The following is a 12,293-nucleotide window of genomic DNA, read 5'->3' on the forward strand; positions in this document are numbered from 1 at the left end:
CAGTATCCTGAGTTGCTGGTTGCCTCCTATAACAATAATGAAGATGCGCCTCATGAACCGGATGGCGTTGCCCTCGTATGGAACATGAAATTTAAGAAGGCCACACCAGAGTACATCTTTCACTGTCAGGTACGAAGTAGTGTAAGGAGCCAGTGTTGCTTTTTCTGTGTTTCCCTTTTTTCTGTGGGTGTCAATTAGTTGCCTATGAAAGATTTAAGGCATCATTCTTCTCCTTCATTTGTCATACCCCTTTAGCAACCCAACTGTCGGTCCAGCCATCCACATACAGCTTGTTCCTCTTTTCTACCTCATAACGACAGCACCTTTGGGACTGAAAAACTAAAGAGCGATCAAAGGCAGCTCCACAGGCATTCATTTGACCCTTTAGATTGGATTATAGCTGCGCTCTGGCACTGTCGGCCAGTTTCATCGCAGGAAAACATTTTGGTTTTGCTGGGAAAGAAACCCATTGATGGGTGTGATGCTAACAGCAAGTGACACTGAGAGAACGGTAGAAGGAGGGAGAAGGGATGGAAGGATTGGGTGTGAGGGCTTCACGGCTCCCACGAGACAGGCGAGGCCGTGCAGAGACGTCTTGGTAGTAATATGATGTGGCCTACCACTTCCTAATCCAACGCTGCCACATGTGTGTGTTAGGCCACCCACAGTGATGCTGCGTCTGATGTCAGCAGGGCTGTGATTCCAGTTTAGACGCATCACTAGATGTTGAAATACACCTGCGATTGTGTTAGCATCAAAGGCGCTCACCTTGCTGCTTAGAAATAGATAAGGAATGGATCTTTTTAACGCTGCGTGCAAATGTCTCGATACGAAGCTTGCCATACACGTCTCGCTCCATAATGGATTTTTAAAGCACTTCATTCTTTCACTGCGCCATAATTTATGCTGCTGCTGAAATCCATGTGGTTTTACAGATAGATTGCAGCTATGCATCTTGTCGCTGCAGGATCCAGTAGTTTTTCCATGCGGCTGTACAGTAGGTCTGACTTTATTAACAACGCGGTTTCTGAGCACGCTGATCAGCGTTGAATTTTAGTCTTTTGGGAATAAAGATATTTGTATAAACAGCCGATAAAATGCTCCGTTTATCAGCAGCTAGTGTGAACAACAGAAGTGGAATGTGGTCGCTGGAATTGGGGCATGTTTCCACAGAAAAACTGAGAATTGTTGTTATAGTTTTTAAGTCGTCGACACATTCAGAGCACTGCTACAGACACAGGCGGACTTGTTCACATGCTGTTCTAAGTGAGTGTTTACTGGAATAGTGAGCGTTAGATGAAGTGATATCAGATGGAGAAAAGACAGAAGGAAAAGTCAGAGAGAGCAGAAACTCCCTAGTGCCCCCACTTTCCTAACCCCCCCCCCACACACACACATACACACGCCCGCCCTATGTTAGTCAGCGTGGCCTGGGGCTGTGCCATGGTCCTTTCATGAGGGGAGAAAGAAAAGTGACTGACAGAAAAACAGAGAGAGAATGATAGAGTGAGGAGCAGGCTGAGAAATGGATCAGTCATACATGGAGTAGAGGATAAAGTGGAGATAGAATGAATATAGAGTGGAAAGAGAACGACATAAGAAGTCATTTTCAATCAGCCACGACGTCTCCTGTCACTGCTGGATGTGGATGAAAGGAGAGCAGGAGTGGTTAGACTTTTTTCAGGAGGGCAAACAGAGTCGCGACTTTCTAGTTAGACGCGGATCAGATGGCTTTTAATGTGCGAGCATGTTCTGCCATTTAACCCCCCAAAAACCACGGGTCCTGGTGCCCCTTCCCGTCACTTTCTCTAGTTATGGCACAAAAAGCCGACCTGTTCATATGCTTCATCTGATTCCCCAAAGAATCATCATGTGGATTGATAGGTAGTATCTGTGTGCATGCACATGTTGATGTGGTATTGTGCACATGGCTAAGGCCGTGGCATGTGTGTGTGTTGGTGTGTGGAGGACGCAAAGAATGACAGTGCTTGGTCGGTATTGGAGGGTTGGGGTTTGTGGTTGAGGTCTGCTTCAGCAGGGGCTTTATTGTATAAGGCAATGACTTATAGAAGGCTTCATGTTTCAGATGGGGTTTTGGTTCGGTCAGACTTCTATGTTTCGTATCTGACTGTGTGGAATATATTTAACCTTTAATAATCAGGGTTTATACTGCATGTATTTGCCTAAACAAGGGACTATTTTCTTGTTGGGGTAAGATAATGTCAGCTGTTCCCAGTGCACATATATATGTGTTTCTGGACTCTTTAAAGGTGTATTGTGATAAAAACACACGCATTGTATCCTCCATAATTAATTCCTTAAGAACAACGAGCTGTTCTTTACATTGCAGCAGTGTTGTAGGGGTTTAAGTCCTTCACAATAGCCTGGTGGAGAGTACACAAAGAGAAGCTGGGGCTGGTTTGATTTTGGGAGGTGTCTCATTGTGTGTGTAAGTGCAATCCGGGGATTGTGCACTAGCATTTTTTGGCAGTATGCAGCACTGTTGTAATGTTGCATTCTAATGCAATAGTTAGACAGACAGGTCCTGGTTTGAAAAATATAGTTCCCTTGTGGTATAAACAAATGTGACAGTTATGCATAAAGTGATCCACCTCTTTCTCTTTTTCCAGCTTTGCTTCAGTAGCTCTTATTTATTTACCTTAGACTAGCTTATTAAAACAATGCACAAAAACAACAATGCTTGTTGTCACTGGTTGTCAATTGTTTGTAATTACAACAATTTTGGCTCTCAGGACAAAAACTAAAATGTTAAAAGCAATAATAAAACTTAAAAGTCTGATTTTAGAATAATTTCACTGCCGGTTTATCAATGCAGTTAACAATAATACATCAATTTATCTGCAGTGGAAACATGAAATCATCCTACATAGATTCAGTTATATATTCATGCATCTTTATACATTTCTTTTTCTTTCAGCTATTGTTCTTTGTGATATTCTATTATGTACTTTGGTTTTTAGCAAAAATGATTTGATTATCACAATATAACACGATAAATAACATTGTTCTCAAACTCTGCTTAAAGGAGCAGTCAAGGTCAGTCACAGCTGGTGTTCTCTGTAATCGATAGAAGCAATAATATTTGAAATTGGCGCCATAGCTGTGGAGAAAGTTGTACAAACAGCTCGTGGTTTCACCCATTCTACATTCCTACAACTCCCAGCGTGCATTGTGCCCCTCCCTCTGAAAGGAACGGCCCAGCGAGAGACGCTGGAGTGAAATTCTACTGTTTTCACTGCAGACAACGGCTCAGAGCGGTGCAGAATCCGAAATACAACGGGAATATACCGGTGGATTGTCTAGGAGATCTTCAGGTCTGCAGTCTACATTTCAAACCGTGCGATTTTGAACAAGACATGACATCGGAGGCGGATGTCCTAGATTGAGGAAGTGTAATTTAGCAAGCTCCCTTGCCTTTTCCAGGGCCCATTGAAGAAGCGGATAGCGTCCTCCAAAGGCACAGAGCCTTCCTACCATAATGGCATTAGCTCCCCATAATAGCATGATAGGACTTAGGTTGAAAATCGGCGAACTGGCCCTTTAATTCTTGACCATTTAAAATCTATATGTGAAATTTAAGTATGTCAACTAGGGGGCCTTTTTAAAAACCCTGTAAAGACTGGATCACACACGCATCCAGCGGTGGATGCGTGTGTGATCCATCAATATGTGGGTTGGGTTTGTACTTTAGGAAAGCGGTCGCCGCTGCTGCTGCGGATTCTGGTACCAGTTGAGCGTGCCGCGCCTCATCACGGCCATCCTAGCAGTTGGACCCATCATCACCCCGTCCCAGTTGGGTCCAATCTTGTAACTTCACACCAGCCTCTCAAGTGGGCAAAGTCACACCACATTAAAGAGCCTGTTTGACTTGAAACCTCTGCTGAACCCCTCAAACCACACGCCTCCCTGTAACAACCCCCGCCGCTACTGTCATATCCCATTGGACTCAGTCATATTTTTATTAATATCTTGCTGCCTTGCTTTGGTCCCTGGGCCTTTGGCGCTTCCAGAAAGTTTGAGTAAGAGAAGCAGAGCAGGAGAAGAGGAGAGGGGGAGGGAGGGGGGAGGTAAGAGAGAGACAGTGCTGTAGGACTCCGTTGAAGCTTCATTGCTTTTAGAAAGCTTAAAGCTGCAGTAGGTTATACAGTTAGTCATATGTTTAATTAGAATAACAAAATGTGACAAATCCATGTCAGACAACAGACGGGTCGGTGCAGGGTCAGCAGCATTGCGGCCATTGTACCGGACCGTCGTGGTGAAGAAGGAGTTGACCCAAAAGGGAAGCTCTCAGTTTACCAGTCGATACGTTCGAACCCTCACCTGGTCAAGAGCTTTGAATAGTGACCGAAAAAATGAAATCGTGGATACATGCGGCCGAAATGAGTCTCCTCCGCAGGGTGTCTGGGCTCAGATAGGGTAAGGAGCTCACACATCCGGAGCGAGCTCAGAGTAGAGCTGCTACTCCTTCACATCGAAATTAGCCAGGAAAATAGATGATCTGATGTTTGGCGCAGGGAAAAGCACAAAATGAAAACTATTGAGAGGCCGAAGGAGGCTATATCCTTGCCGAAGCCAGCTACTGATCTGGCCAATGATAAGCCAGCGCTGGTAACTGAGAAGCCGCCTATTCATTCGACCAGGGCGGCAAGTCATGCGTCTAACTTAGCAACCCATTGGATTGGCTACTGGCTAGGCTGGTCAGCTTCCGAGGCTGTTAACTAGCACGCCGAAATTAGCAACCCACTGGATATGCTGGTCATTAGCTTCCGAGGCTGGCGACTAGCACGCCAAAGCTAACAACCCACTGGATATGCTGGTCATTAGCTCCCGCGGTTGTTGACTAGCAGGCCAAATTTTCATTGGTCAGATCAGTAGCTGGCTTCGGCGAGGATATAGCCTACTTCAGCCTCCCAATAGTTAATTTTGTCCTTTTCCTTGTGCCAAACTGATGGAGGTCGTTTTTATCAGTACAATACGAAGAATTAAAGGTAATCAATCTTTTTTGACAGACACGAGACAGAAACTATGAAAAAACTTTGAGATCTCAACCTCAGAGTTTGGCATCAAAACCCAAAACTTTTAAGCCCCAACTGACTTTAGACTGAATTTCATTTTTGCAATGCAATTTATTTAATTTTCCTGCAGCAGTTTGGCACATTTTTGTGAATAACCACAGCCAAAGTTCACCACAACTCTCAGCAAACAAACATATTTCTGAAAAAGCTGTAAAAAGATCCATTGTTTAGTGATCAGTATTGAAACTTCAGGCTTGTTTTGGTTCCACATTCAACATTATTTCATGTTGTTTTCATCTTCTAAAACTATTCTGTTACCACTTCTGTTTAGCAGCTGTGGAAAAAGTATCCTGTAAATTATGATCAATATAAATGTGTACGAAAAATAGACCTTATTGCGTCTATATCCTAAGTTTTCATCTCAGAGCAGTATACAATAGAGCACTGTATGGTTGAGGCGCAGAAGAATTCACAACACAAATCCAATATTAAAGCCACAAACCAGAAAAAAAGGTGAAGAAATGAGCCAAGCAAACAAACAAGATGTGGAAAATAAGGAAAAAGGAGGCAGAGAACGGCCTGTTTGTGTTCCTCCTCATGCTTTCGCTCCTTCAAACCCTCATTCTTCGCCGGGTGAAATGGAGACTCGGCTCGGTATTTCTCTCTCCCTGCCAGAAACCACAGAGTGACAAAATCCGTGGGGTGTCATAAACGAGCGAAGCCAGGGGGAGAAAGGGAGGAGAAAGGTGGTCGGGAGGAAGGAGGGGGGAAGGTTGGGAAGCAGGGATGCAAGGGAAGACAGTCGGATCCATCTGGTCCTGATAAGGCAGAGTGGAAAACAGATGAGTGCGGTGAGCGAGGGGGGGGAGCGGCAGGAGGAGAGGAGGGATGGAGCGTGGATCTACTTGGGAGGATATTCTGTCTGGCGTGCCCTATCAGCCCCCCGCCTCCCTTTTTCTTCTCACCATACCACTCTCGCTCCGTTTCTGCCTTCCCAAGCCGACTTAAGCAACAGTTTGTTGCCCGAGGAAAGAACGAGAGCGAGGAGGAGGCAACAAAGGAGGGAGTGTTCGCCTCTCTCTGGCTCTCTTTCTCTCTCTGTCATTCCTCCGAACCTCCCTAATCCCTCGCTGGGTGCCATCTTTCATCACGGCCTACCATGTGTGTATTATCCTCTACAGAACACTTCCCATTAATATAATAAGGGCTGCCAGAAGCACTTAGCCTTTTGAGCCTGTGTGAGATATAGTAGATGATACTACACTCACACACACACTCACACACACACACACAGATCTAGCCTGAAGTAAGTAATGAAGCCCACTGTTCTGACTGCGAGACGCTCTCCCTCGAAAACTTCCACATATATTTCGTGCCCAATATACCGAAGTGACTCTGTCCGCTGCTTTCTCTTCCGGGAGCTGTCACTCCCCACATCCTCTCCGTCTCGGCTGGCAGGAGATGACTTGGCAGGTGTTTGACCCGCACTGCATGTGAGATGAGAACCATCCACAGAGCCACTCTGCGCTTGGAAATGAAATGTCAGGCTCGGTATCCAGTCAGCCCTGATATGGAGATGCAATCATAGCGGGAGTATTGCCGACGTGAGAATTGTTGAGGTGTTATTTAGACAGATGTGGTGCTCGTATGACTGCTACGTCCAGAGTTATGAATCTGAAATGAAGAGAATATGCATGGGACGGGAGGAGTTCGGCTGCTTTTGATTTAAAGGAAAAGTTCAGCTGTTTTTAGGAAAATGTCCTCATCTGTGATGTGATACCACTTTTTATTCTGTAGGCCAAAAATTAAAGTAATAATCTCAAAGATTTTCATGTAAATAAATGTCTGTTAAGTCACTTTCTATCGCCGAATGAGGTAACACAATACTGATTGAGCCTATGCCGCTGATGAAAGCCTTGCAGTATTACGGACTCTGTGTTGGTGACGACTTTCGCAGAAAAAAATCACAAGCGGCGCCCAGTTAGTGATGCGTTTTCCATCACCCAGCAGTGGTTGGTCTGCCAGAGAGGGTAGGCGGAGCTAAGCGGCTGCTTTTCTGGTCTCTGCAAGTGTTGCGAGTAAACAGTAATCTACTATGGCTGAACAAACAAAGAAAAGGTCGATGACTACAGATACAACTTCAACAATAAGTGAAAATCCAAAGAAGAAGAAACAAATTCGATGCTCAGATGAAGGAAAACAGTCTAAAAAGGAAAGCGACCGTCAAACATGCAACACTGTGTGGATATCTGGGAAGTGTGCTCCCACAATTTCCCTTTCTGACCATAGGTGCCGCCAAAGAGAACAAAACTGAGATCTTCGAGATCACAACTTTAAGCTACAGCAACGGGCTAGCGTAGCTTAGCAAAAAGACCAAAGCGGATAACAGGTAGCCTGACTCTCTCCAAAAGTAACTCTCTGAAGTGGAAATAGAGACATCGATTGGTTTGTTGACTTCCTTTTTGGAGCCTTGGGTTTAGTATTTTGTCTGTCCCCATCTTGTTTTTTTGGAGCCAGAATTTTGGACACATTGCAAGTGTAAACGGCCCTTATATTACAAAGATACTAGAACAGCTATGAATGCTGGAAGGAGTCCGGAGAGAGTAGCTATAAACATGACCAAGAGTTTTGTGCTCAGCCTCTTCCTGGTTGAGAGGTTACCTTGGTAGCGACTGGTCAATCCTAGGTAGCTACGGCCTAAACACACTCTGCTTAGGTGTTTATTAGACTCTAAATGGGACCATAAATCTGGATATCATGCAGTACTGAAGAAGACACATAAACTCATTAGGAAAATGTTTAAAGAGGCAATAAATCAATTAAGACGACCAGACTTCTTTTTGTCCCCCCATTAGACAGAACGCAGGTTTCAGGCACTTTTGAGAGAGGCTACGTCCAAGTCTTATATGCAGTCTGCGCTAATAAGACTTTGATGTAAGTACCTGACTATTTCTAACACAGATGCAGAACTGCTGCAGGACAGGAAAAAGTCCATTACAGCTGTTTTCCTCTGTTTCCCCTTTAGTGCTGAGCTAAGTTAGCCGTCTGCTGGCAGTAGCTTCGTATTTACCCTAAAGACACGAGAGTGTAATAAATCTTCTCGTATAACTCTCAGCCAGAAACGCTCAAACTTCCTCTTTGATTCTGAACAAAAGCTTTACGCATTAAATATGTTATGTAGGCATGTTTACAAGCTATGAAATAAATTCCCTCTAACGTACGCATAAGCAGCATTTGAGTTATTGACGGCAAAGGCTCGTGAATGAATAAAAAGTCGACAGAAAACCAGCTGAAACATAATCAAGCGCTCCATAATTCAGATCTAATCTCAGTCATTAATTTGATACATGACATCCAAATTGAAAATCCGCTTTGGAGTGTCAAGCAATTCCCCTTGAGCTTAAATCATAGCTTCCTTATAGCGCGGGACAAATTGATCTTATTTCAGCACCCAATGACATACAGTACATTTAAAAGGCACATAACTCCAAAACATATGTGCCGATGTGACGTCTGATTAGAAGCATTTAGGGAGATTCGCTTTCATGTTAAATCCAAGTCGCTGCTGGCAGGCGCCTCAAAGAGCACTACGGGGACAAAGTGGGGCTAATTTTCAGTAGCTCTTTCACTAAGCCTGACAGTACATTAGGGGGGGATGATGGCATAACCTGTGGTTTCTCAAAGGGGCTATTCAGAGTTTAGTCAGGACTTTTCCTCTTAAGATGGGGACACTGATAGGGCTTAGGAGTTAAACTAACATATGGAGCGAATACAGGCGGCTCTTGATTTGATTTAGCTCCTCTTTGTCATTACTCATGTGGGGTAGAGATGTTTACTTAGGCTGATAACTGGTGGAAGAATGACAAGAGAGCGGAGGGCAGGGATGTTTTCTATTCATGTGTGTATTATGTGGATTTGTTTTTTCAATTTGAATGTGTTAATAGTAAAAGTAGGGTCATATTGGTCTCTAAAGAAAGATCAAAGGTTGAAGGTGAAGGTTTCTTTAGTGAATTTAAAGATAACATTGGTAGTGTACAGTCTATATTGTACTCCATCCATCCATCCATTTCCTTCCGCTTATCCGGGGCCGGGTCGTGATGGCAGCAGGCTAAGCAAGGTGACCCAGGCGTCCCTCTCCCCAGCAACATTTTCCAGCTCCTCCTGGGGGACTCCAAGGCGTTCCCAGGCCAGACCGGATGTATCCAGGGAGCTCTGCTTCTGCCCCTCCAAGTTGGACGTGCCCGGAAAACCTCCAAACGGAGGCGCCCAGGTTCCTCAACTGGTTCCTTTCGTTGTGAAGGAGGTCTGAGCTCCCTACCCTATCTGTAAGGCTGAGCCCAGGCACCTCATTCCTTCGGTCACTAACTAAAGCTCATGATAGTTGAGGGTTGGAACGTAGATCGACTGGTAAATCGAAAGCATTGCCTTAAGTACTCCAAGTGTATTCTACTCCATGTGTTCCAATTTGACAGATACTTAAAAAGAGACAAATAAGAAATGGCACTTTTATAGCAGTCTTGTGGTTTCTATCTCTTTAGACACGCTGTAGAGATAAGGTCCCTCAGTGTGAGTGCGAGAAGAGAGAATTAAAGGATTTAAGTAATAACTCAAAATTTGTTTGCTTTCTTGCCAAGAGTTTGATAAAAAAAAAAATGTTGATACTGCTCTCATATCTGTGGGATAAATGTATGCAGGAGCCAGAAGCTGATTAGCTTAGCCTAGCATTTACAATTGAAATAGGGGGAAACAGCCGGCCTGGCTGTGCTGCATTTCATTTAATATCATATTTAAATCGTGTATTCCCCAAAATTTCAAACTATTCTTTGAAAGAAAAAAGTCAAATCAGTTCATTTTAAGTTGTTTAATATTGTTTAAACTGACCTACCTCTGCTTTCTTGTCTCTTTCAGAGGCTTAACATCAAGAGTTTGTTGTTGTTGATCCATATACCTATTTAGATGATGTGTGTGTTTGTGTACAGAGATTAAAGAGAGGGCAGGACTTACCTGGTTTATTAGGAAGGAGTCTGATTAAAGGGGAAACGACTTCAGACTGAAGCTCATCAGACAACCACAGAGTGCAAAGGTCAACCCGAACCTCTGGGAAGTGGTCCAGTTGAAGGCAGACTCATGCATGTGTATTGGACTGTTAGTCTGTACGCAGAGGCCAGGTTAGGAATATTTAATACATTTACAAACAAGACATTAAGCTTATCTGTTCCTGAGGTTCTTTTTGCAGTTAAATATGTTTGTCCTTTTTTTCCAGAGTCAACCCTTGGCCGGGGCAGCCAGGACTTTGACTCTGTATATGGGACGTGCGCTCTAACCACTGAGCCAAACCGGCACGTAGCATAGAGATTAAATCTGGAAAAGTAACTAATCGCACATGTAAAAAATAACTAATAACTGTGGCCATCAAAGCTGGTGTGCTAATACTTACAATACTCATAATGATCCTTTTTTATCTGACCGTGTAGATAAACTTTTATCAGAGCGCCTCCTCGCTGGCAGATGAGAGACTTTATTCTAACCACCGAAGTTCAGTTTATTTTGAGTTTGGACATCTGAAGCACCTCCCGAAACCGTTCGTCTGGAGGCCGTGACTCCTCAGAAGAAACAAAAAAAGAGAAAGAAAGAGTGCGCAGTGTTTTCTTTTCCTTTGGTTTGTTTTCCAGTCTCCTTTTAAAATGAACTGGGGTTTGGAGTTGGCTGCTTCACACATGGTGTGGTGGCGGGGACGGAGAGAGAGAGAGAGAGAGAGAGAGAGAGAGGGAGCATGAGGGAGAAAAATTCAAAATAAATGTTGTTCCATTGAGCACTTGTAGGTTGACATTTGAAGCTCAAACATGTGACTGTGAATAGTCTGTGTTCACGCTACAGTAGCAGAGGTGTCAGAAATCGTATTGCTGTTATTTAGGTCTGTTGCATATTGTTTAACCTTTACCGTAACAATGCAAAACTACATAATTTTTTTATATAAGAAACATATTTAAATAAACAATAATCCTTCAAATTAAATGTTGGATTTATAAACTATAAAAACCTTATAATATAACAAATTAAATCATGCTCTATTCAACACAACTAAGGGTTTTGCAGCAACAGTTTTTCATCTGGAATGAATAGAAGGTTATAATAGCTAATGTTAGTTAATTTAAGCAAAGTTTCCATTTCAGATTAACTGTAACAGACAGTATAACATGTGTAACAGATATTGCTGAGTCAGTTTGCTGTCTGTATGACTCGTGCTCCTCTTAAGGTATGATTTAGCTCTTGCCATAATCCCATAATTGCCACTTTTCGGCCACAGTTTCCGCTACGAAGCTTAAGTTTGATATCCTCACTTTATGCTTATGTCAGGTTTCTTTAGCATTATATCAGTGTCACTGGTGTTGAACTTTAAAATCACCAACAAGGCTATTTCTGTGTGTATGTGATGTGAAAACTGTTGGAAATAAACAACGTGTTGCTACAGTTTGTCCAGAGGCATCCTTATGCCTCAGCAGTTAAAGGTATAATAAGTAGGATGTGTCCTTGCATTTTGTCAACAACACATTCAAACTGGGCCCGCTAAGCTAACACCGACAGCATCACGGTTACCTTTGCGCTAGCATGCTAACCACCGGTTAGCTTGTCCTACCTGGTTTGAGGCACCTGCCTGTCCAACAGAAAGAAGGCCAACTCTGCGTCGCTCTTTCGCCATGTTCGCTGGTCTGAATGGTGCCCAGTTGCTAATTTGAACCACTCCCACACTCACCTCTACGCTGTGATTGGCTCAGGGAACCACAACAGCGCCCCTCCTGAAAATGTCCCGTGCAAAGCAAAAGAACAGAATAGATGCAGAGGGAAGGGTCTCACAAGGGTCTGCACACGCACTCACACATGTATAGAGGCCCATAAGTGATGATTTATATTATATTTGTAAAAGTTTGTATTTTATTTTACTAGGAAAATCCTACTTATTATACCTTAAATAATAAACTGTAAGGTTTGGTAAATATATACATATAAACATACATATGTTATATAGTTTAGTTCCTATCTGGGGATTCATGTCAGCTATAACCGTTCTGTAGAGAAAGATAAGGTGGTGATTCTAACTGTATTCTCAGGCTTTAGACCACCAACCATTCACAACATCTGTTACACACTGTGCTGCAAATGTATTCATCTAAATCCATCAGTTGTTGTTTTATTAATAAAATCATACATGTTTTGAGGATTCTATTAATCAATGACACACTTTGCCCCCAAACACGG

General features: G+C 43.3%; 1 protein-coding gene across 6 annotated transcripts in view; it reads left to right on the top strand.

Moving 5' to 3' along the window:
• LOC138608471 (cytoplasmic dynein 1 intermediate chain 1) overlaps positions 1–12,293 on the top strand; it is a 94,482-nt gene that overhangs the window by 65,632 nt on the left and 16,557 nt on the right. For all 6 annotated transcript variants that reach the window (XM_069681060.1, XM_069681062.1, XM_069681064.1 and 3 more), the window contains exon 12: positions 4–129. In XM_069681060.1, the coding sequence (XP_069537161.1) occupies positions 4–129 (126 nt within the window). The remainder of the gene's footprint in view (positions 1–3; positions 130–12,293) is intronic.

This window comes from Semicossyphus pulcher, unplaced genomic scaffold, assembly GCF_022749685.1.
Source record: "Semicossyphus pulcher isolate SPU_LCO1_2020_fin unplaced genomic scaffold, fSemPul1.0.p SCAF_5, whole genome shotgun sequence".
Taxonomy (NCBI): domain Eukaryota; kingdom Metazoa; phylum Chordata; class Actinopteri; order Labriformes; family Labridae; genus Semicossyphus; species Semicossyphus pulcher.